The following is a 26,814-nucleotide window of genomic DNA, read 5'->3' on the forward strand; positions in this document are numbered from 1 at the left end:
TTCTAAATTTAAAAAAAATTTTTATTTATTTTGGTTGTGCTGGGTCTTGTTGATGAGAGGGCTTTTTCTCCAGTTGCAGCGAGTGGGGCTCTCTAGTTGCAGTGTACGGGCTTCTCATTGCAATAGCTTCTCTTGTTGTGCAGCACAGGTGTAGAATATGCAGGCTTCGGTAGCTGCAGCTCCCAGGCTCTAGAGCACAGGCTCAATACTCGTGGTTCATGGGCTGACTTGCTCCTAAGCATGTGGTATCTTCCCAGACCAGGGATAGAACCCGTGTCTCCTGCATTGGCAGGAAGATTCTTTACCACTTAGCCACCAGGAAAGCCCTTAAATTCTGTAGAATTTGAAGACTCTAACTTCATTCTTTTCAAGGGATGCTCAGATGTCCCAGCACCATTTTTTTAAGACTATTCTTCCCCCATAGAATAGTCTTGACACCTTTGTCCAAAATCTACTGACTTATTCAAACCTACAGAATGTGCACCACCAGAAGTGAACTGTATTATAAGCTATGGGCCTTGGGCAATTATGACAAGTCAATGTAGTCACACTCATTGTAACAAATGCACCAACCACTCTGCTGGGGGATGACAGGAGAGGTACATGTGGGTCAGGGGATGTATGGAAAATATCTGTACCTTCCTCTCAATTTTACTGTGAAGTTAAAACTGCTCCAGAGAAATAAAATCTTTAATTAAAAATTCAATTCACCATAGATATATGGATCTTTCTAGAATTTGAATTTCATTGCATTGATCTATGTATCTGTTCTTACACCAATGCTACACTATCTTGATTATTGTACCTTTGTCTTAAGATTCAAATTTTTAAAAATGTGAATCCTTCAACTTTGTCCTTTGTTTCAAAGATTTTGTTGTCTATTCTGTGTCCTTTGAATTTTCAAATGAACTTTAGGATCAGACTCTCTATTTCTGCAAAGTGAAATTGCAATTTTGGTAAGGACTGCACTGAGCCTACAGATCAATTTGCAGAGTATTGCTATCTTAACAATATTAAATCTACAATTCCAAGAACACAGGGTGCCTTTTTCTTCTGCAACATTTTATAGCTTTCAGTGTACAATTTGCACTTAGGGTCAATTTATTTCTATATATTTTATTCTTTGTAATGCCATGGGGTCACAAAGAATCAGACACAACTCAGTGACTAAACAACAACAAAAATACTATTGTAAATGCAATTATTGTCTTGATTTTCAGATTTCTAATTGCTAGTGTATATAAATACAACTGATTTTTAAATATTGATCTTGCATCCTTCAACCTTGCTTAATTCGTTAATTAGTCCTAATGGTCTGAGGGGTTTCAAGGATTTTTTATAGAGGTTTTCTACATATAATATCATGTTATCTCCCAATTGAGATAGTTTTACCTCTTTCTTTACAATCTGCCCTTTCTTTTTCTTGCTTAATTGCCTTAGCTAGAACCTCCAGTACAACGTTGGACACCCTTGCTTTGTTCCTTATCTTAGAGCGAAAACTTTCAGTTCTTTCACCATTACAATGGTGTGTGCTTTACAGATGCCCTTTACCAGGAGCTTCCCTGCTGGCTCAGATGGTACAGTCCGCTTGCAAGGTAGGAGACCTGGGTTTGATCCCTGGGCTGGGAAGATCCCCTGGAGAAGGGCATGGCAACCCACTCTAGTATTCCTGCCTGGAGAATGCCATGGACAGAGGAGTCTGGCAGGCTACATAGGTCCATGGGGTTGCAAAGAGTTGGATGTGACTGAGCACGCATGCATGCACTTACCAGGATGAGAAATTTCCTTTCTACTGTGAATTTGTTGAGTGTTTATGTCATGAAAGGGTGTTGGATTTTGTTAAATGGTTTTCCTGTTTCTGACAGGCATCATGTTTTTTCCCTCTTCATGCTATTAACACGGTTTATGTACTGATTTTCATGTTGAACCAACCTTGCATTCCTGAGATGGAATTCCAGTGTTGGTCATGGTACACAATCATGGTGCTGGGTCTAGTTTGGTTTACAGTGTTGTTCATGTCCTCCATTTCCTTACTCATCTGTCTTGTCGGCCCATCCATTATAGGAAGCTGGGTATTAAATTATCCAACTATTACTGCTGAACTGTTTATTTCTCCCTTCAGTTATCTCAGATTTTGCTTCATGTATTTTGGGACTCTGTTGTTTTATATATATGTATTTTTTTGATTGCTATATATTCCCAATGGATTGAACCTTTTACCATTCCATGTTGTTCTTTGTCTCTAGCCAAAAAAAGTGTTGAAGTCTATTTGTTTAGCTCTCTTGGTTACTGTTTGCATGGAATGTCTTTTCCCATTCTTTTAATCTATTTGTTAGTCTCAATCTAAAGTGAGTCTTTTGCAGTTAGCAGAGAGTTTGGATAAAGTTTTTTAATCCATTTCATCAATCTCTCATTTAAATAACACCTTTCTTTGAGGCACCTTCAAAAAGCCCTAGGGTTCTGCAATCTTTATTATGGAAAAAACACTGATTTAATACATGCAGCAATTACTTATGAAAGAAATACCCAATTTTATTTTAGAATTTTTCAGAACTTGCGGTGTTACCTAGAACCAGCTTCTTTTTATAATAAAGATGAAAAACATTATCACAGGTGATGGTATCAGAGCAACCGTTTTAAAACTGAGAGACATTCAGGATATACTTAGAGATCCTCTACCATCCAGGCCTAACACCTACTGTGTTAGTATAACATGTAACGCAGAAATGCATCAATAGCCATGGCACCAATCCACCTGTAGCAGATAGTGCTGACTATGAACCCAAAGGCCATTTCCCCTTCCCCTATGATGGTAACACCCTAATTCAGTTTCTTGTGTTCACTCTTCTCTCAGATAATGGACACTTTGATACATTAAGGTGATCTCATCTTCCTTTCCACCAGCTGGTTTAAAGGGATAGGAAAGTGACTCAGTTTGGGTCAATGAGAGGTGAAAGGGTGTCTTTCCTGAAACTCTCACTACTTCTGGACCCATTTTAAGAAATCATAAATCTCTATATTAAGCAAGTCTGTATCAAGTTTCCTGTTAAGGCTAAAACTTCTTAACAGTTTGATGAAGTATTTCTCAACGGATCAAAAAATAAGCTAAACTATTATATTTTAATATTTTATTCAAAGAGTTCAGTTTTAAACATCTATAAGATATCCATCAACTTCAAGTGGCAAAAGAAACAAAAATATGTAATAAAACTATTTCAGTATCTTTGAATAGGGAAACCAAAAATACATACTACCACCAGAATAAACAACAAACAAACCTAGTCTATTAGGCATGTATATATTTTATTTTCCTTTAGGTGATAATTTTTGGAAAATTACACTTTCCAAGAATAAGCCCTTGCAAACAGAGCTGCTAATCTTTCCAAAAATAAAATCCAATATCTAGACTCTCAAAACTCACAAAACCAAAAGGAAATGTCTAGTTGTCAGCCAACAGTGCCATGCTCAAGTCAGTTTCACACCACAGGGAATAATCTACAACTAACTTTAGTAGGCAAACTCCAATTCTAAATATTACTAGTGAGGCTGCTTCTATTACTAGTGATACTACTTGTTATTCCCAACTGTGTTGACAATTGTCTTATTGCTGAATTGTATGTGATAAATCTTCTTTGGCAACTTTTTATGTATCAATTAACACAACTGGACAACTATAAAGATTTGGGTTAACTTAATATTTCAAAGATTTCAAAACTTCATTATAATATTTAGATGTAATTTCTTATAGATGTTAGAATAGGAAAGCCTCCACACATGCCTAATGAAATATAATAAGAAAAATTATTAAATAATCATTAGCTTTTCAGTTGTGTGTGCAATTATATAATTCAATTCAAACATTAGTGGCAATATTACAATGTTAGTGCCAATTCTCTATCAGACTTTCTGTGATAAAGGACAAAAATTAAATGTAGAAACTAACATCTGGGTACCTGTCAATTTTTCTGGAAGGCTGTTTCATATGGATTCAAAATGACCTAAAATTAGCCAGAATATAGTATGAATTCTCACTATAATACCTCATAGAATTAAAGTACATTAATAATAATTTTAATTCTTATTCGATGGAATAAGCCTATTTTGGAGGCTTGGCACAATATTACCAAGAAATTTAAATAGGAAACTCAAGTCCAGATGTGTAACTAAGAAATCTTTCTATATATTAAAAAAATCACCAACTTAAACTATAAATGTCTTCCACTAAATATTACCACTCCAAAATTCACACAAAGTAAATTAAAACAGGTATGGCAGAAAGTGCACTCTGAAGCATGTTCACATTTAACAAAGATAAATGACGAAGTTTAGCCAACAAAAATTCAAATAGGCATATATGCAAACACATCTGTATGCAAATTTTCATGAGTAAGATATAAGAAATGATTCATTTTGGTAATTTTATGTACAGCCTGTATACAATTTAAAACAAGTACAACTGAAAACATTTCTAAAGCCACAATAAAGTCAAATGATATACTAAATAACAGTCTTACAAATTGGTCTCTCTTAGGAGTTCTTAAGAGAAAAACTGAGTAATGTTATCCTAAGAAATGCCCTCCTCTTGATCAATCATTTCTGTCTTAACTGAAAAGACATCTGCCAGCATGTGTTTTGGGATTTCTGAACCTCTTACTTTCAAGGCATAACAAGCGTTCTCCACTTTGGCCAGACTTTGTTTCAAAGTATACAGCTTCTTTGAAACCTCGTAAGGTCCGGTATTGCCAATGAATGAAAACCCATCGTAAACCTGACGTAAAAACTGGCTCACTTCAAAGGGAGTGTCAATGTCCCCGTTCCCGACACTGTTAATACACATTCGCATCAACTCTCCAGTTAAATCAGCCACTCCCAGAAGGTAATCAACAGGCGTGATTCTCAGTCTCCAAGTTCCGCACTGCTTATCCTGTGCATCAGAGGAAGGCTGGTAAAAAAAAATACACACACACACACACAAAGAAAATACACTGTGAAAAAGAGTGACTATGTATACATATAAGGCACAAAATCAACAGCGAGTCAACCATACTAATCTTCTCTAAATAAAATGATCCATTTTGTTAAATGACCATCAAGATGTTACAAGAAGAACTCATGCCCTCAGCAAGGAGTTGAATTTACGACTTCAAGATAATTCTGAAATCTAATATTGTATCATTATAAAATCAACCATTTCCAACTTCACTTGACATATAAAATAAAGATATTCTTAAGGCCTAATGACTTCATCACGTGACAATGGCTTACATATTTAAATGGCAAATCATAAAGCCCTCCAGGTTTATGATCCAGTCATGATTTTCTCAGTCACTTAGTCCCTTTCTGGCCTCTCTTCTGTCCCCACTCAGCACTGACCATCATGATTTAACACTAACACTCTCTTGCTATATCCTCCTCAGTTTCTTCAGACTCCTATTTTTCTACTGCACCTGCCCAGCAAAAACACACCCTGAATCAGTATTAAAAACTATTCTTGTTAGTGCTTTATTCAAGTACTGAGTACCACTAGGCTAAAAAATAATAACGATCACAACTGTATAGCGTTTGTACCACTACAAATTACTCACCAATCCTTTACTTATTTCCTAGATGGTTCTCGCCCATCTCTTTGAACACTATTTCAAACCTTCACTACTTTTCTCCTCAGCCCCTTACTCAATCCCAAACCTCTTCACTCTCAGTAAACAATCTTGCCTACTTTCACTGGCCTGGTTATCTGCCAGATCCCCTGGCATAAGCTCACTCAATTACCTTATCCCTAAAAACAAAATAAAACAAAACAAAAAAACTTATTTATGTCCACATCCATCTTTACCTTCTATCCTTCAGTCTCAGATGATGAGTTGTCCCTCCTCTTGTTTGAGGTTAACTCTTCCAAATGACCTTGACCCATCTCCTCCCACCTCTTCCAGGACCTTGCTTCATAAGGTGTATGCCCTTGGGCAAGTTATTTCATCTCTCTAAACCTCAGTTTCCTCATCTGTAAAATGGGATAACAGTACCTACCTCAGAGGTTTATTTTTAAGGATGAGATAACATTTACCAAGTTCTTGGCATAATGCCCAACACAAAGTAAATACTCAATAAATGTTAGCTGCTATCACCATTACCGTCACCACACCAATCTCCTCTCTCCACATCAACTTCTCTCTAATGGATTCTTTCTGAAAGAGGCGATGTCTGAACTGTTATTAAAAGTCTGATGAGACTTAGGTGGGTTGCAATTATACTGAAGGCAACATTTCAGGCAGAGGAAACTGCAATAGCATGCAGATGAGAACTGTGCTGTGTACGTGAGGAACAAGTGAGGTATTTCTTTAGAGTAAAATTTAAAGTAAGAAGTAGTATGGGATGAGTCTAGAAAGACAGAACAAGGGATAGAGCAAGGGGAGAAAGCCACGATAAGAAATTAGAACTTTACCTACAGGTAATAGAGACACTGAGAATTAAGTGAGCAAATGACAGAGTGAAATTTAGGTCTTATAGATGATTCTGGTTGCTTTGTATCCAGGACATGACTCCTAACACTGTTGGACTTTTCAGAGACCATATGTTCCAATCTTCTCAATATGGAGTATAAGAAATGAGGTCCCAGAAACAATGCAGGTAATATCACTAGTTAATGGTTAGAACTGGGTAAGTATCCAAAGTCAGCTCCCCAAGTATAGTCTGACCGGCTATATTTCATTTCTATTAATTGTTAAGAGAACTGATATCTTTTTGGAAAGCATAGATTATGGTGGGAGTGGTGGGGGGGGTGGGGAAGCAGCTGGAGTTTTTATAAGTCATTTATACAAATAATTTTTGCTTAAGAAAACATTACTGTTCTTTGTTTCCATCATTAGGAGTTCCCTGAATATAATTAAAAAGTTGATTTTGAAGAAAAAGGCATGTTAAGAAAATCAACAAACTGTCAAGGAAATAAATTCTGCTTTACTGATAATATATATTAGAAACCAGGGAAAATAAAATTACTTAAAATGCAATTTTTCACAATAGACTTGAAGTATTTAGGGGAAAAATATCAGGATACCTATAACTTAAACTAACTGAGCAAAAAACATTTAGATGAAGCAAATAAGGCAAAATATTAACAATTATTGAACCCAGATAGTGGGTACATGGGTGTTCATATGTATGACTATTCTCTCCACTTTTCTTATGCATTTGAATTTTTCATAAGAAGTTTTAAAGAATTAAATGGTTTGACACTACTCTCAATATGTAAGTCAGAGCAAAATACCTTCCCCTATTGTATTTCCAGAATTTTCAGCACCAAAATGAATCTCTAGCACTAAAAGGAAATATTATTTATGAACGTGGTCTTAACATTTTGAGAAGACACATGTGTATGATTATGACATCCTAATCTTAGAATATATTTAAAAAGCAGGGTCACATAGGCTCCCCTTACTTCTTTCTGTAATTCAATCTTTACTAAATGAACTAAAAATATGAAAGAATTTTACTTCTCTAGATGAATTTCCTCAATAAAATTCGCATAATTTTTAAAATTGAGAAAATATATGGTTTCCCTGAAGTAAGCTACACCTGTCATGCCAAATTATCTCACTTTTCAGTATTAATATTTTATTAACATTCAAGAAAATATGATTTCCATACCTTCTTCCACTTTCTGCCTACTTGACAGATTTTTTAAAATAATAATGAAAGAAAAACTGATGAAAAATAAAGAAAAGAAAAAAACTGTTTAATTGTACCTTTAAGTGTATTAGTATCTTAGGAGACTATCTAATACTCAAAATTTTATCTCATGGCCTAAATATTATGTCTTGAAACTCAGGGGGGAAAAAACAGTATTTATTTAAAAGATGAATTACACTATTTCAGATACAAGCATTATGAACTCAGTGATTAGATTAACATCTCTCACTATATCATAACAACTTTACATTGGCTCTTATAATGACTACTAACTATTGCGCACCTATGTGGCATGTGCTGTATACTACCTAATTTAAAATCTTTAAATCAAATCCTTTAAAACACTCCTTTGAGGTAGATACCTGGCACGGGGTCCCCGTGGCACACGGTGAGAAACACTGGAAGGGTGACAAGGACACTCCTGGCTTTGGATTCAAGACACCTGGTTTCCAAGTTAGCTGTCACACTTGCTTGACTAGGGCTTGATAAGTTACTTAAACTCTGTAAAAGCCTTTTGTGAAATGAGGGTAGTAATTCTTACCTCATAAGTTTAATAAAAGGATTAAATGACACAGTGTTTATAAAGGGCACAGAGCAAATACACAGTAAAACTAAAAGTGAACTTAACGCAATAACCACTCCGTAATGCTTTACATAAAAGGGTACTGTTCCCCCCAACCTACCCACAGTCGTTGAGCCACTAACTAATGTATTTAGAAAGACCATTTCCCTAGCTGGGAATCTATGAAATCACACTTTAGAAAGAACAATATGCAATATTCTTTGCATTATAAGCCAATGAATCTCCTACAATCATCACACTGCTGTGTAAATTATGTAATAAATGTGAAATATGATTTTAAATTCTTACAGTCTTATTTTCTTTCCCATTGTCTTCTGTTGAAAAAATCAACTGTTTATTAATTTCATCCATACTGATAAGTGATCGTGTTTTGATGAAGTGTTGAAAAGAGACAGCCTCCACATATTCCTGCAGTCCTGAAAAACCAACAGGAAAATTACTAAGGAACAACCACTAACTTAGGAAGAATACCATAGTAAAGAACTTCAAACTAATCATCATCTAGCTCAACAGAAGCTTAACGGTATCTATTGCATCAGCCCGAGACTGGGTTCTGAGAACACACCACTGGGGATAGCCGCTGGGGACTAGCAGTGCACACAGCACACGTTCCTGGGGCTGAACGTAAGGCGGCTCAGACAGAAATGCGTTCAGGGTCTTCCTTGTATTTCATGAGTCCCTTAGTCTTACAAATCTACTCTCTCCTACAGAGAAATGGCAAAGATTTTCCGAAAAATACTTTTTTAAAGGATTTAAGAAAGGGCTATTACCAAAATTCTGGTAGGCTTTAATAGAACTTATACAGATTAGCCTTTGTTCCCTTAAGCAGCAAAAATACACAATCACATGAGATAAAATTAAAGATAATTTGGCTCTTCCTTAAAATGTTCCTAGGTCAAAAACCCAAAACACTGTAAATAATGAAGGTTAAAGTGTCAAAATTCAAAATAACATTTTCCTCATACTTCAAATTAAATCCTTTCTGCTTCAGTAGTTGAATTAAAAAAAAAAAAATAACAAGTAATAATACCAGTTGCACCAGATGTAAATCCTACAGAGTCCACTCTGAATTAAAGATCGATAAAGGTCAAAAATCGGAGAAGGCAATGGCAAGCCACTCCAGTACTCTTGCCTAGAAAATCCCATGGATAGAGGAGCCTGGTAGGCTGCAGTCCATGGGGTCGCTACGAGTCAGACGCGACTGAGCGACTTCACTTTCATTTTTCACTTTCACACAACGGAGAAGGCAGTGGCAATCCACTCCAGTGTTCTTGCCTGGAGAATCCCAGGGACGGCAGAGCCTGGTGGGCTGCCGTCTGTGGGGTCGCACAGAGTCGGACACGACTGAAGTGACTTAGCAGCAGCAGCAAAGGTCAAAAATAGTGCTATTTAAAACAACCAAATTCTATAGCCATACTTTTCAGCATTATTTTATTATGTCTTAATCTATAAGGCAGTACTTACAGGGAAAAAAGTGTTTCTTAAAATTATTATCATTACTGCCAGTTTAAGAAACTTGGTCTTCTTTTTGAAGGCTTTATTGTAAAAAATAGGAAGAGGAAAATAAGTTCAGATAAATGTCAGAACCTGGTAGGGTCATCTGTATTTAAGTTCTCTTTCTAACACTTCTCCTGAGAGTCCTGCGCTCACATGACCTCCCAGTAGCTAACACTAACAACCAGGCCCGGCGGCAACAGAGTCAGAAGGCTGACCACTGCCGTATCGTCACATCACGTGCCACGCAAGGGTCAAAGACAAAAAGGAGATAGATGACCTGGTTCTTACAGCAGTAAAAGGAAAAAACTAAATGAAAATATCCTGACTCATTCTGAACAGCAAATGATGCTGAAGTAAAGTCAGAAAACAGGTGCTGCCAGAGCAAGACACAATAGAGCACTTTGTTCAATAAACCGTAACATGCTGCGAAATGAAGCAACACAGTTGAGTCTAACACAGCAGATAACATCTTTTAACATTTACAATAAAAATACTTTCGTAAAATTTCAGTTTTAGGAATAGGTTAATAAAATCCAGTTTCCTTTCCTAACAACAACCTATATTTCTCATTTCCTTCCAGAAATACTTCAGGCATACAAAAGCAAACAGCAAAACTTAAGAATCACTCATTACATAACTAAATAGCTTTACCATGATTAGCTCTTACTAATGGGAGCTAAAGAAGATATGTGCACAAAGATTTATGTATAAAGATATCCATTATTACAATCATTATAAACACAAAAATGGGAAAATGTACAAGATCAGTAACAGAAGTGCCACTTGTCCACTTACTGTCTCAGTTTTATCAACACACACAATGGAGGTGGACCTCCAAACGGCTCTCTTTTGCCCACTGGCACACATCAAGTGTAGCTGCTAGAGGGCCCTGGAAGGACAGCACAGGAGGAACGAGCTCTGGTTCTGGTGTGCCCAGTCTGCGGCAGCCATCTAAGCGTGGGGAGCCAGCGGCTGGAGGCGGGCAGCAGCACCAGGCCTCTCCTTGGAGGCAGGTTCTCTCTGTGACCCAGAGAGCGGTTCCCAGTGAGCCACCTCCATGGGCAAGGAGTCATGGTGCAGCACCTCCCCGTGGAGAGACTGATGCATCAGCGCAACATCTCAGCCATCCAATGGCCCATGACTCTAACGGGGTAGCTGGGGGCAGGGGTGACTTCACCAGATGTGTTCCTTCCATGGATGTGGATTCCTCCTCTGATTTCCTGTACTCTTTATAGAGTTCATGTTTCCTCTTATAAAGAAGTCCCCTATACAGTCAATTCTTTATATTAAACCTTCCCTATTCATTGGAAAAGACCCTGATGCCAGGAAAGAGTGAGGGCAGGAGAAGGGAGTGACAGGATGAGATGGCTGGATGGACATCTCATCCAACGCAATGGATGTGAGTTTCAGCAAACTCTGGGAGATAGTGAAGCCCAGGGAAGCCTGGAGTGCTGCAGTCCATGGGGTCACAAAGAGTCGGACACAACTTAGCGACTGAACAACAACGCAGTTTATCTCCTGTTTGGACACTGATAACTACCGTAGGGACTTAAGAAAAATAAACAGTGGTACTGTATCTCCTTCACCCCTAGTACCCTACAGACAGGTATTCCAGCGTGAAAGGCCAGCCAAGGTGCCTGTCCTTAGAATCAAGACGCAATCCTAGCAGGAACCTTAACACAGATGCTCCCTTCCTTATTTGAGGTTTTCCACTTGATGTTCTCTACTGGATGCTGTCAACATTTACACTCACTCAGATCTCTCCCATCCATAAGCCATACCTTTCCTCGCAACTATTGCCCGATATCTCTACTCCCCTCCACAGTTAAATTTCTTAATAACCACATCTCACACTTCTCAGCCTACTTCATTCCAGCTTGAGCACATCTCTAGGCCAAAACAGCTCTAACATAAAATTATGCCAGTTAATGAATCTAATGGACATGTTTTCAGTCTTAATTATGTAGCAGCATTCAGCATTTTGACCACTTTTTCCCTTGCTTCAACAAGCTTCCCATTGGTTCTTTTTATGGCATCTTTCCCTAGTTCCCCTTTTTTCTACCTCTCTGGCCATGTCTTCTTAGTCTGTGCCAGTCCTAGGCTCTCAAATCGCCTATGCTAAATCACTTCAGTAGTGTCTGACTCTGTGCGACCCCATAGACAGCAGCCCACCAGGCTCTGCCGTCCCTGGGATTCTCCAGGCAAGAACACTGGAGAGGGCTGCCATTTCCTTCTCCAGCAAATTACCTATACTTGGCTTCAATTAATGCTGCCATCTCCCAACTTTACATCTCTGGTTTAGAATCACATATATCCAAATGCATATTTGACAATCCCATCAGAGGGACCTCAAAAATCAACATAATCAACAATGAATTCACAATATTCCTTCTAAACCTAGCCCTCTTTGTTTTGCCAATTCTAAGAGGATCCTGGCCTTACCGCCATCTATTTTCCCCCCTTTCTCGTCCATTCTCACACCACAGAGTTTTTAATAGTCTTGTAAATAGTCTTTTTTGCCTATTTAATAACTATAATTAATAACAGCTTAATAATAATGAGCACATCACCACCCTGCTTAAAGCCTAAATAGCTTTCCATGGCTCTTAGAATACAGAGGAAAATCATTAACATGGTTTATAAGCACCTGCTTAATTTCAACCCCTATTTACATCAACTCATGCCATGGGCAGGTAGTTATACATTTATATAGTATATAACTATACTCATGTAGTTATACATTTCAAAGACGGATATGTAAATCCATACAAATCCTTTAACAAAAGTACATTGTTTGAATACACTCTCTGAATTTTCCTACTTCTTCAGTATTTCTAGGCATAACCTTGCCCCCAAATTCCTAAAGTTGGCTTACATTTCAGGGTCATATTGAACAAAAATAGTATGTTAAATGCTGCAAATACAAGCAGCAAAGTTCTTGTCATGTAAGATTCTATCAGTTGAAGGTGGTGCAAGCAAGCTTCCCTGGGGCTTTATGGTTAAGGCTCAATGATTTCATCAAGCAAGCATTATCTCAGTTTAATAGGTATAAGCCAGTGTAAGCCTGTAGGTGAAGGATGACTTTATCTGTACACCTATAATCTCAAGCTGATTTGACAGACAGGATACAAATCCCAGTGAGTAGTTCAAGGTAGAGGAAATCAGTCAGAAGGGAGGTTACCACTTACACTGAGCCAGTCTCTTCCCTGCTCTCTCATGGTAACACTATGTGATGGTTCATCTGGTGCTCAGGCCAAACACCTGTTAACTGTGGGTATGAGAGTACTTTCAAGATGTGATTAACATTTAAATCAAGACTCTGGGTGAAGCAGATACCCTTCCAAGATGGTGAGGGGTGGGGGTGGAGGGAACACCCATCCAACCTGCTGAAGCATGAGGATTCCCAACTAAGTAATTCTGCCCGAAACTATGGTAGAGAAATGCTGCCTAGGTTTCCAGCTTGCCGATTTCAGATTCAAGACTGCAGCATCAACTCTTTAAAGAAATTCCAGGCTGCTGGCCCGCTCTACAAATTTCACAGTTGCTGCTGCTAAGTCATTTCAGTCGTGTCCGACTTTGTGCGACCCCATAGACAGCAGCCCACCAGGCTCCCCTGTCCCTGGGATTCTCCAGGCAAGAACACTGGAGTGGGTTGCCATTTTCTTCTCCAATGCATGAAAGTGAAAGTGAAGTTGCTCAGTAGTGTCTGACTCTTAGCAACCCCATGGACTGCAGCCTACCAGGCTCCTCCGTCCATGGGATTTTCCAGGCAAGAGTACTAGAGTGGGTTGCCATTGCCTTCTCCTAATTTCATAGTTGCTAACCCCCAAATCATGTGAGTCAAGCCCTTAAAATAAATTACTACCTACCTGCCCCATGCCCCTACCTCATGAGTCCTATTGATTCTGCTTCCCTGGAGAATTCTAGGAATTGTGTGTCTGGTGAGATAGAATGCTCACATAACTAAGTGTGCACATAACTTATGCACATATTTCTGTCTTCTCTCCTTGACTCTGTGCTAGATTTTTTCAGTTCCTCACCCACACTGTGCCCTCTCTGACTTCGGGGGATTTTGTATGCTGCTCCCTCAGCCTTCATTCCATTCTCTCCTCTTTTTCAACCTGATGAATTAATAATCCTTTCAAGTCCCATCAAATAGCACCTCTGAAGAAACTGCCTGACGCCACCACATTCCAAGTCAAGGCCTTGTTATATGTTCTCCTAGTGCCATAAGCCCTTCCTCTGTGGCATTAGTCAAATCTGTAATATTTAAATAACATAACAATCTCTAACAAATGTCCACTTCCATCCCTTGCTGGAAGGGCAATATCATGACTACCTTGTTCACTACTTACCCTCTGTGCCTGATATAACAGGTACAAAAATATAGTTAAATGAGGTAGATCCATTTTTGAAGACCTACTCCATAATTTAAAATTTTAAATGTTTTACAGGGACAGTTAATAAATAGGAAAATGTGCATGTCAGAAAAAAGCACAAAATAAATAAATAAAAATTAAAACACAATATATACACTATGATTATAAAGACAGAAGGAAACAGGAAAAATTTGTGACTTAACGTCACAAGAACTCTTACCATCTTGGCTCTCTAAGTAAGGGGGTTTAAATCATCCTAGAGGAAATACTGTTACATTGAGACAGTCTGCTTACAGAAATCACTGGGGGAAAATTATGTCCAGGAATTTGATTCTGTTCAAGGACTGAAATTCCAGGACCTATCTACCACAATGCTTAAGAACGGCATCCCAGAGTAAATGTCCTTTCAGGAATGTTTGGATGTGCAAGGGGAGAAGTGGAGCTCAATTCAGGGCAAGAACCACAGAGGTGAAACGGCCTCCATACCTGAAGAGAAATATTTCAAGTTTCAAAGTTCAGCAGTGGGAAAGGAATAAGAATTTTTAAAAAGAAAAGAAAACAAGCATGAAAAAGCAAATTAATATTTTTAATACCATTCCTAATACTGAATGAACTTTAAAAAAGATACTAACTATATAGTTAGTATAGAGAACATATTGGTAGAACATCACTTCTTTATGAATAGAAAAAGATACCTGGCTGAATTCATTAGTTGTAGAATTGTTTTATTCACATGAGCCAATTCAAATCATGGAAATTTATTTTAATGAATGATTTTTAAAAATGACTTGTAGTTAATAAAATCAACTAAGTACAACCAACTTCCTGGACTATGTCTCAACTATAAAACAAAAGTACTAGACACCATGATCTTTGTGGTACTTCTCAAATTTAGACTGGTATGAACTATTCTTCCTATTGAAATATCAAAAAAAATTCATCTTAGTGAAACCAAATTATGTGGCAACTGAACAGGAATGCCATTTGCCTCTAGAACAAAGCACTTCCCTGAATGATGTTGCTAAAATTTTGCCATTTTATGAATAAATGCACATAAAAAAATATAATTCACCAAACAGGGTAAAGAACATAAAATTAAACATTTCAACCATTTTTAAGTGTACAGGTGTGCTGCATTAAGTGCACTGACTTTGCTCTGCAACCAATTCCCACCACTGGGCATTCCCTGGAGGTCCAGTGGTTAGGATTCCATGTTTTCACTGCTGAGGGCTCAGGTTCGAACTCTGGTCAGTGAACTAAGATCCCACAAAGTCACATGGTTTGGCCCCTCAAAACACACACACAAACAAAAACAAAATACTGAATCCCTATGCCCATTAAATGACTTCTCATTCCCTCTCTTTCAGCCTCTAACCACCAGTATTCTACTTTGTCTCTATGAATTCAGCTCCTCTGGGTACCTCATATAAATGGAATCATATGGTATTTGTCGGACTTTCCTGTTGGCTCAGTAGTAAAGAATCTGCCTGCCAAGGCAGGAGACGTAGATTGGATCCCTGGGTCAGGAAGATCCCCTGGAGAAGAAATGGCTACCCACACTAGTATTCTTGCCTGGGAAATCCCATGGACAGAGGAGCCTGGCAGGCTGCAGTTTATGGGGTCGCAAAAGCGTTGGATGCGCCTGAGCAGCTAAACAACAAATGGTATTTGTCCCTTTGTGACTGGCTTCTCTCACTGAGCATTTAGCTGTGTTGTAGCGTGTGTCAGAATGCCCTTCCTTTCCAATTTATAAGGCCAAACAATACTCTACTGCACGAATATACCAAATTTTATCTATTTACCCATCAATGGACACCTGAGTTGCTTCCGCCTTTCAGGTATGGTGACTAACAGTGCTATGATGATGAGTGTACAAATATCTGCTTGATTCCTGCTTCCGATTCTTTTGGGTATATACTCAGAAGTCTCCAACAAAAATCTTTTAAAATATATAAAAAAAACATTGGTAGTGTCTAAGTCAAGTGTCAATATAAGATAATGTATCTGGTAGTCTACACATCCACGTTTTCAAAGCTCACTGTAACTTTACATGGCTGTATTACTATTCTTACTTTATGGATGAACTAACTGTGGCTAGAAATCCACTCAGACCACTTAAGGAGTAAATTCAAGCCCTTCCCACTTTACCTTATTCAACTCCATGTAAAACATACCCATTTTTTCTCACATTTTCCCCCACTAAACCCCTAGGTCAGTTTTTCTCCATGCTTCATTTACCTGTTCTCTTGCCTCTGATACTATATTCTTTCACAGTTCTGTGCTAGTCTGTGCCTATGTTGCTCTCTCTCAAATCTTTTTTACCTGTAAAAAGAGTTAAATGTTCTGATACATTCTAATCAAGGTAGCACTCATTTCTTCAAACCTACTACATAAAGCTTATACTTCAATTAAATGCTTCAGTAGGCTTTGCATGATCACCTATTTTACACCCTAGAACTATGAAGACAAGAATCCTCCCTTTGATACAACTCTGCTCCTTCCTCCATTCCCCACGATAGTACTTCATATACAAAACAGACTCAAATGCTTAGTAAACTGCTTCTAATGCAATTTATAATGGCTGTTCCTCCTCAATAGCTTTATGAAACTCAAGTGTTTTGACAAAAATATTGGCATTTGGTATTCAAATGTTTAGAACTATCTAATTGTCCTTTATCTATAGTACTTTGGATTTAAGTCCACTAAGAAAGACATATTCTTACAAACGTATAGAGTTTAAACCGATGAAGTTCAGAATTAGAGGGCTTATCTGATTTATTTTCATACAGGAAAAAAAGGATATGGAATAAGAGCCCTAAAAATTCATCTGTGGTATTAATCTCTATTAAGGTGGGTGGCTGTCAAATATTACATTTTCAAGTTTATCTAAAGTCATTATTTAAGTTGTCCTTGTGACGTGTTTGATTAAGTCACCTCAGAGATAAGGGAACCAACTTCTACTCCACAGAAATTAGATTTCAATATATACCATAGAGAAAGTTCAAGGACGTCTGGCCCCAAGGTAAAAGGATGTTTAAACAAGTTATGTTTCAACTTGATGAAAAGGACATCCGCTATTTCCAGTGAATAATCCCCAAGGTGAAAATTTTCAATCTACTGCCATATTCTATCAAACAATGCCTTCCCCTTCTGCTTCTGCCTTGGATGAAATCCAATTAGAATTATTTACAAAATCAGCTGCCAGTAAGAGAGAAGTCTGTAGGTTGCTTTTATGTAATTTGTTATTTTCCATCTTTTTCTATGAGAACATGTACAAGGAAACCCAATGAAAGGCTTCTGATTATTTTTATTTATTCTTATAATATTTAAGCAATATACATTCCACCCAAATCTCCATCAAAAATCATAGAGTAATTTCATCATAACTCAAACTACAAATCTCAACTTTCTTTCCAAGCATCTAGTGTTACAGAATACTGACATTTGACCCAGCAATTCCTCTTGGGTATACGCCCAAGAGAACTGAAAGCACGTGTTCACACAAAGACTTATACGAACATTCATAACAGTATCATTAACAATAATCATAAGCAGAAACAACTCAAATGTCCAAAAACTAATGAATGGATAAACAAAATGTAGTATATATGCCCAATGAAATACTATTCAGCCATAAAAAAGAAAGTGCTGATTGAGGCAATGACATAGATTAACCTTGAAACATTATGCTAAGTGAAGAATTCAGACACAGAAGGCCACACACCGTATGATTCTGTTTCTATGAGATGTCTAGAACAGGCAAATCCATGTAGACAGAAAGCAGATTAGTGCTTGCCTTGGGGTGAGGAAAGGTAGATAGGGAATGACTGCCAATGGGTAAGGGGTGTCCTTTAGGGATGATGAAAATATTCTGGTATTAGCTAGTGATGATAGCTGCACAACCTTGTGGTTACGCTAAAGATCACTGAACTGTACAATTTAAAAAGGTTAATTTTATGATACACAAATTATATCTCAATCTTTAAAATGGCACTTATAGCTATTTTAAAGAGTACAACCTGAGTTTTTTCAAAAGTTACCTTTACCAGATCACTGAAACATTAAAGTAAAATTACATCTAAGTTTGATTCACAGGCCACTCTGCTAATAAAATGTATTCTCAAACATGTAACTTGTATACAGATAATAAATATGTACTACCAACAGTAAAACAAATGCAAATCCACTAATTGGGATTTTTGTCTATCTGAGCAAGGCTTTTACTTTAGCACTGAAGAGTGTATGTTGGGCAAATTGGTATTACTGAGTTTTTACCTAAAATGAAAATAAATTTTAGGATTTAGCATACTATTACAGATTAATTTTGCTAAATTCCACAGGGAAGAGAGAGAACTTTTGTTAACAGTTATGTCCCAGAGTAAAAAATGCTTTCCACGAACATATACCATTTAATTTTCAAAGCAGTCCATGCAGCTGTTACAGTTCCCCAACAAAGAAGCCCAGGTCGCTTTTGCAGCAAAGTCTCTTTCTCTGCTTCACCTCACTGAGTAAATTTTATCTGTTAAAAGCAAATCTGAATGAACAGAAAAGTTAATAGCAATCTTGAGAGCTTCTGAATCCCCTAGAGCGGACTCTGGGATCCTGGGAGAGGATCAGACCCTTTTCCTATTGCAATCGCTATAATACTCCCTGCAACAATTCTTGTCAGCACTTTGAACTCACTTGTCCTTTGGAGTGATAGTCAAAATATTTTAACAGGAGTATAAATTATTATCAATATAAACCTAGAATTTTAAATATATTCTTTTATTCCCTTACAATATTAAAATACATGTATTATAAAACCTGCTTCTCAAGTGATTTAAGATACATCATAAACAATCCATCAAACCATCCTGATAATTCTTCAGTCATTTCTTGATTTTCAGATGTTGTTAGGGTGATCTTTCATTTGATTTGTCTTTCAGCTAAATGAGCCATGATTGATATTGGGAACATCATCAAACTTTTCCCATGACTTCTTCCACTAAAATGATGGTCACTAGGTGACTGGGGATCCTGCCCATGTGGGACTTCCAGGCCTGCCTCCATGTCCGCTATATCTCCCTATCGGTCATCAAACCTCTGCTCCGTTCTCATCATTCACTCTCTTTTAACCACTGGAGGATGAAGAGAGCAGAGGAGAAAAGAAAGGAAGCACATGATGTCATTTGGGTGTGTGTCCTTTGATTGTCTGCTAGGACCCAGGGCAGAGTCCCCTCCCCAGACCCCTTCCTCTGTGTGAAACAGCTGCTCCCCTCTCCTCCAGGAGTGTGTCTCACACAAACCAAGGTTCCCTGAACTGACCTCACAACCTGTTACTGCAACCTGAGGAGACAGGCTTCTGCTACTGGGATCCTAGTCCATCAAATATTCTATTCTATTTCCTTCAGTTAAGACTCCATAGGTCTTTGGCTTTCTTCTGACTCTACGCTTACTTTGGACCATTTTATCCTTGTCTATAAATGCAAGTATAGCTTATAACTGATACCTCCATGGCTGTGACTGCACCCCGAGTCTCTAAACCCATTAGGAAACTGTTTGGGTGCCATATTAACTACATCCAAAACTCAATTTGTCTTCCATCTCTTAATAAATAACATCCGTGCTTAACCAGCTGGCCAAACCAGAAACCTAAAGGTTTTCCTAGTTTATTCCCTTTTCTTTGTACTTTTTAAAAAGGCCATATTCTAAGAACATGCCCTTTCCTCTTCCTCCCCACTGCTAAGACAAAATGGAGACGTCCTAACTCCACACCAGGAATGACTGCCAGAGCCTCCTGACTCACCTCCCTGCCTCCAGCCTTCCTCCCAAATAAATATGATAAAATCATAAGGGAAAGCAGACTTGCAGTGAGGATATCTGAGGTCCAAAAGTCAAACTGGTCTCTTACCAGGTGTATAAACTACTGGAAGCCTAGTAAGTTGCTGCACTTCAATTCCCTCATTGTAAAATACAAACATCTACCTACATTGTAGGTTTTATATGAAATAGTATGTCAGTGTCTGGCACAAGAGCCCTCTGTAACTACCGAATTAAACTGAAGTGGGAATTATTAAAATAAGAATGCTGGGCATTAACTTTTGTTAGAACAATATTTTGTTGTTGCCGTTACTGTTCAGTCTCTAAGTCGTGTCTGACTCTGTGACCTCATGGACTACAGCCCACCAGGCTCCTCTTTCCTCCACTATCTCCCAGAGTTTGCTCAAATTCATTTCCACTGAGTCAATGATGCTATCTGACTATTTCATCCTCTACCGTCCCCTCTCCCTTTTTCCTTCAATCTTTCTCAGTATCAGGGTCTTTTGGAGCTTCAGCTTCAGCAATGAGTGTTCAGGGTAGATTTCCTTTAGGATTGACTGGTTTGATCTTCTTGCTGACAATGGGACTCTCAAGAGTCTTCTCCAGTACCACAGTTCAAAAGCATCAATTCTTTGGCACTCAGCCTTCTTCATGCTCCAGCTCTCGTATCCATACATGACTAGTGGAAAACCCATTCCTTTGACTATACGGACCTCCACCAGCAAAGTGACGTCTCTGTTTTTTAATATGCTGTCTAGGTTTGTCATAGCTATCCTTCCAAGGAGCAAGCGTCTTTTAATTTCATGGCTGTAGTCACCATCTGCAGTGATTCTGGAGCTCAAGAAAATAAAATCTGTCACTATTCCTACTTCTTCCCTATCTATTTGCCATTAAGTGATGGGACTGGATACCATGATCTTAGTCTTTTGAATGTTGTTTTAAGCCAGCTTTTTCAGTCTCTTCTTTCACCTTCATCAAGGGGCTCTTTAGTTCCTCTTCACTCTCTGCCACCTTCTGTCATTAGGGTGGTATCATCTGCATTATCTGAGTTTGTTGATATTTCTGCTGGCAATCTTGATTCCAGCTTGCAATTCACCCAGACTGGCATTTCACACGATGCACTCTGTACACAGAAGTTAAATAAGCAGGGAGACAATATACATCCTCATTGCACTCCTTTCCCAATTTGGAACCAGTCAGTTGTTCCATGTTCGATTCTCACTGATGCTTCTTGACCCACATACAGGTTGCTCAATGGACAGGTAAGGTGGTCTGGTACTCTCATTTCTTAAAGAATTCTCCACAGTTTGTTGTGATCCACACAGTCAAAGGCTTTAGTCAATGAAGCAGATGTTTTTCTGGAGCTCCCCTTTTTCCTCCACGATCCAACGCATGTTGGCAATTTGATCTCTGGTTCCTCTGCCTCTTCAAAAACTCAGCTTGTACATCCGGAGTTCTTGGTTTATGAACTGTTGAAGTCTAGCTTGAAGGATTTTGAGCATAACCTTACTAGCATATGAAATGACATTATAGTAGTTTTAACATTCCTTGGCGTTGCCCTTCTTTGGGACTGGAATGAAAACTGACCTTTTCCATTCTGTGGCCACTTCTGGGTTTTCCAAATTTGCTGATACCTTGAGTGCAGCACTTTATTTTTTCTTTTAATTTATTTTATTTTATAACTTTACAATATTGTATTGGTTTTGCCATATATCAACATGAATCTGCCACAGGTATACACGTGTTCCCCATCCTGACCCCCCCTCCCTCCTCCCTCCCCATACCATCCCTCTGGGTCGTCCCAGTGCACCAGCCCCAAGCATCCAGTATCGTGCATCGAACCTGGACTGGTGACTCGTTTCATATGATATTATACATGTTTCAATGCCTCTCTCCCAAATCATCCCACCCTCTCCCTCTCCCACAGAGTCCAAAAGACTGTTCTAGACATCAGTGTCTCTTTTGCTGTCTCGTATACACGGTTATTGTTACCATCTTTCTAAATTCCATATATATGCGTTAGTATACTGTATTGGTGTTTTTCTTTCTGGCTTACTTCACTCTGTATAATAGGCTCCAGTTTCATCCACCTCATTAGAACTGATTCAAATGCATTCTTTTTAATGGCTGAATAATACTCCACTGTGTATATGTACCACAGCTTTCTTATCCATTCATCTGCTGATGGACATCTAGGTTGCTTCCATGTCCTGGCTATTATAAACAGTGCTGCGATGAACACTGGGGTACACGTGTCTCTTTCAATTCTGGTTTCCTCAGTGTGTATGCCCAGTAGTGGGATTGCTGGGTCATAAGGCAGTTCCATTTCCAGTTTTTTAAGGAATCTCCACACTGTTCTCCATAGTGGCTGTACTAGTTTGCATTCCCACCAACAGTGTAAGAGGGTTCCCTTTTCTCCACACCCTCTCCAGCATTTATTGCTTGTAGACTTTTGGATCGCAGCCATTCTGACTGACGTGAAATGGTACCTCATACTGGTTTTGATTTGCATTTCTCTGATAATGAGTGATGTTGAGCATCTTTTCATGTGTTTGTTAGCCATCTGTACGTCTTCTTTGGAGAAATGTCTATTTAGTTCTTTGGCCCATTTTTTGATTGGGTTGTTTATTTTTCTGGAATTGAGCTGTAGGAGTTGCTTGTATATTTTTGAGATTAGTGGTTTGTCAGTTGCTTCATTTGCTATTATTTTCTCCCATTCTGAAGGCTGTCTTTTCACCTTGCTTATAGTTTCCTTTGATGTGCAGAAGCTTTTAAGTTTAATTAGGTCCCATTTGTTTATTTTTGCTTTTATTTCCAATATTCTGGGAGGTGGGTCATAGAGGATCCTGCTGTGATGTATGTCAGAGAGTGTTTTGCCTATGTTCTCCTCTAGGAGTTTTATAGTTTCTGGTCTTACGTTTAGATCTTTAATCCATTTTGAGTTTATTTTTGTGTATGGTGTGCAGCACTTTAACAGCATCATCTTTTAGGATTTAAATAGCTCAGCTGGAATTCCATCACCTCCACTAGATTTGCTCATAGTAATGCTTCCTAGGGCTCACTTGTCTTCACACACTCCATGATGTCCAGCTCTAGATGAGTGACCACACATTAGGGTCATTAAGACTTTTTTTGTATAGTTCTGTGTATTCTTGCCATCTCTTCTTATTTCTTATGCTTTTGTTAGATCCTTACTGTTTCTATCCTTTATCATGCCCATCCTTGCATGAAATATTCCCTTGTTATCTCCAATTTTCTTGAAGAGATCTCTAGTCTTTTCCATTCTATTGTTTTCTTCTATTTCTATGCATTGTTCATTTAAGAAGGCCTTGTTAGGAAGGGGGGTCAGGAGGGGGAACATGTGTACACCCGTGGCAGATTCATGTTGATGTATGGCAAAACCAATACAATATTGTAAAGTAAGTTAAAAACTAAAATAAAATTAAATTAAAAAAGAAGGCCTTATCTCGCCATGCTATTCTCTGGACCTCCGCATTCAGTTGGGTGTATTTCTTCCTTTTTCCCTTGCCTTTTGCTTCTCCTTCTTCCTCAGTTATATGTAAAGCCTCCCCAGACCACCACTCTGCTTTCTCGTATTTCTGTGGCTTTGAGACGGTTTTGGTCGCTGCCTCCTGCACAGTGTCATGAACCTCCATCTGCAGTTCTTCAGGCTCTTTGTTGACCAGATCTAATCCCTTGAATCTATTTGTCACCTCCATTGTTAGTCATGAGGGAGTTCATCTAAGTCATTCCTGAATGGTCCAGGGATTTTTCCTACTTTCTTCGATTTAAGCCTGAGTTTTGCAATATGGAGCTCATGATCTGAGCCACAGTCAGCTCCAAGTCTTGCTTTTCCTGACTGTATAAGACAATATTTAAAACTTCCTTAAACAAAGCAATGGTTTTCAGGGTTTTTCTTTCTTCCTTCCAATGCATTAGCTCATAGTTTAGAGGCCACTGTTCTTTCAAAATGTTACCCTAGCTCAATGTGCACTATCATATTAAGAAGTAATAATAAATTACTTTAAGGGACACTATTGTTGGAATAAGGACATCTCTGACTTGGTGCATGCATGTTCAAACTGAGTAGGAAGTTGTCTCATCCATGCTTCCTACTTAGCATTCCCACCCCAAGCCTTACCAACTGATAGATGTTAAGAGTAACTTGATGAAACAGGATTTCAGAAAAGCAGTAAGAATGTTCAGAGATGAAAAGAGAAACTAGGTGAAAAGACCTGCCTACACTTGGACAGTCTAAGTAGTGTGCATCCAACATCTACCTTAAAAGAATGGTCACAAACAGTCTCTGACCCAGAAAATGCCTATGAGAGATTTTCTCACGGTCACAGGACTCACCGCGAAAGTTTGTAGTATGATATAAACAATTGTAATCAAAGTAGTCACAAGAAATGTACCCTGAATCATCTCACATTTTAATGCAAATTTAAACTACGTATTTTTATGTAATTAAAACTTTTTATTAAATAAATGTAATAAAATGTATTAATATTAAAATATTTTATCTATGTAAAACAAAAGGAAGTGAGACTCTTTAACCAGATATAGGATCTAAGATCATCAAATAAAAGCTGCTGGCTTTGCAGAAAACAATTACAGTGTAAAGTACCAAATACTAATTAGCAAAGTGAGTTAGTATAAAAAGTTTATCAGGGTAAATAAACAAGTCAGATGCCAATTCCAATACCATCTCTAAGCTCATTTACAAAATGAGGTGGTAGCACAAGATGTCTTCCAATGTCTCTTTCAGTTTTAAAATTATTTTCACATTAGGCAAATGAATGCTTTCAAACCAAATTAAAATACATGAAAAAAAAAACATAAATCTATCAACATGCATATGCCTGGATTTCCCACTAAACCAAATGGACATCAAATTATTGAACTGGGCAAAGAAAAATTAACTATCCATCAAACATATTTCATTGTCTTTGGCACAGAGGGCATATTTCCCATTCTTCCTTGAAGTTAGGTGTGGACATGTAACTGGCCAATAAAATGTGGGCACCAGTGATGGATGCCATTTCAAGAGCTGGCCATAAAAACCTCAGGCATGACTCTGTACTCATCCTTTCCACAACCTGCCAGCTGTATGTTGATGTCCTGGCTCATCTTGGAAACCACATACTGGTAATATCAGAGCCCCAAGATCCTGGGTCTATGAATGACTAAGTAGGCAGAGCACACTCAAACCACCATTGCAAAGCCTGGACTTCATATGAGAAAGAAATGATTCCTATTTTGTTAAGCCACCAAAATACCGTAAGTTTATCCATTTGTTTCCCGTGAATGAATGGGACGCTTCATTCCCATTAGTTCAGGTAAAGGACCTGAACTAACATCTCTGCATACAAAAATCTCACAAAAAGAAAAATGCAATGTGTAGCTGTATCTCTCTCCCTTCACTAATTCTTCCATTATTTATTCCAAAAGCTTGCAGATCTTCATGTCTTCATGTTTACTTTTTCACTAAGCTGTCTCAATTGTGCTAATATACTGAAACGATATCAAATTTTTCTGCACTGATATAAGCTTTAGAATGTCTGCAAAGACTAATATTGATCCTATTTTTGTATTGTATCTAAGCAACAGCCCCTGGAAACATGTTTCCTTTTGGAAGCAACAAAAAACAGTCAAACAAAAATCTGCAAAAGCAAATCATTAGATAAAAGATTTGGCTGAACAACAAGAACAAAAAAGCCCTTTTAAAATACTTTTGCTCTTCATTCTGTCAACATTTATCAAACAGCTATTAAGTGTCTGGGATACATCAGTTAACAATAACAAGAAACTTTTTGTAGAAACTAAGAGTCCACATTCTAGTAGAGGAAGAGAAACAATAAAGAAACATAATAAATAAGGAGATTAGAGAGTATGTCAAAGTTGTTAAGTGCTATGGGGGAAAAATAGCAACACAAGAGTTATAATGTGTCCTGGTTTATTTAAGAAAAACCTTCATATTTGGGCAAAGAGAAATTTAAGCAATATAAAGCCTTTAGTTGGGGTAAGGTTCTCAAGTTCAACAGGTAAATTAAATCCACACAATACGCAAGCAGTGGTACCACTTACTAGCTTATGACCTTGAACAAGTTGCTTAACTCTTATAAGTCTCAATTTCCCCACTTATGAAGTGGTAAAAATATTTATGACTCAGGGATACTGTAAAGGTCACATAAACATAAATATTTAATATATAAAGAACAACAGTTTTAAAAAATATCTGTAGCTGGCCCAAAACACTCACTCAACCCATCATTCGCATTCTCGGACAAGAGAACTGAAATATTAGTTAGTGTCTGAACTTAAGTTTTCTGCACTAGGATGGTCTCAAAATTAAATGACAATTTTTAATATTATCACAATGATATAAATTAAACCAAAAAAATATTTTTTTCTTTGAGATGGAGGACATTTCCCCCAACTGTTAATTTTTCAACAAGAGGAAAAAAAAAAAAAAAAAAACTAAAAATATGACAGGGCACCAAAAAGTTTTAAGTGATTTATTTCAAGTAACTAATTATTTGTCATTTGTTTAACAATCCCTTGGGACAATCTGTAATGTACTCTGATAAGAAATGTGTAGAAAACAGACCTAACTTTTTGTTGTTGTTCAGTTATTAGTAGGATACTCAATGCTTGAGCTCACACAAGTATCCCTCAGGGAAATGCTCTGCGTGCCATTAGCACTATTCTTAATGAGGAAAAGCACGGAACTCCTTTAGTTCAATGCCAGAATTGTTTTATCTTCAAGTCAAAAGAACAACTATTTGGAGTAACACCAAAACAAGCATTTAACAATTACAAGCAGCAAGCTATTCATAAGCATCACATTGTTACTGCTACTCTAATTAG

At 37.9% G+C, this 26,814-nt stretch overlaps 1 protein-coding gene across 4 annotated transcripts in view; it reads right to left on the reverse strand.

Annotated features, from left to right (window-relative positions):
• Window positions 1–3,113: 3,113 nt before the first annotated feature.
• The window catches only part of TSNAX (translin associated factor X), a 37,036-nt gene continuing 13,335 nt past the window's right edge, over window positions 3,114–26,814 (reverse strand). Inside the window, exons 5-7 of one of the 4 annotated variants that reach the window (XR_015156618.1) lie at window positions 8,555–8,682; window positions 5,834–5,998; window positions 3,114–4,942 (exon numbers count right to left, since the gene is read on the reverse strand). Coding sequence is in view for 3 of the 4 variants with exons in the window: in XM_086381290.1 (XP_086237416.1) it covers window positions 4,565–4,942; window positions 8,555–8,682 (506 nt within the window). In the remaining variant the exon portion in view is untranslated. Of the gene's footprint in view, window positions 4,943–5,833; window positions 5,999–8,554; window positions 8,683–17,431; window positions 18,677–26,814 lie in introns of those variants that run through there. The other 3 variants (XM_086381290.1, XM_086381292.1, XM_086381291.1) reach the window with 3 other exon arrangements.

The sequence above is a fragment of the Bos grunniens genome, chromosome 28 (assembly GCF_055505025.1).
Source record: "Bos grunniens cultivar Pamir isolate PY7600 chromosome 28, Bosgru_T2T1.0, whole genome shotgun sequence".
Lineage (NCBI taxonomy): Eukaryota > Metazoa > Chordata > Mammalia > Artiodactyla > Bovidae > Bos > Bos grunniens.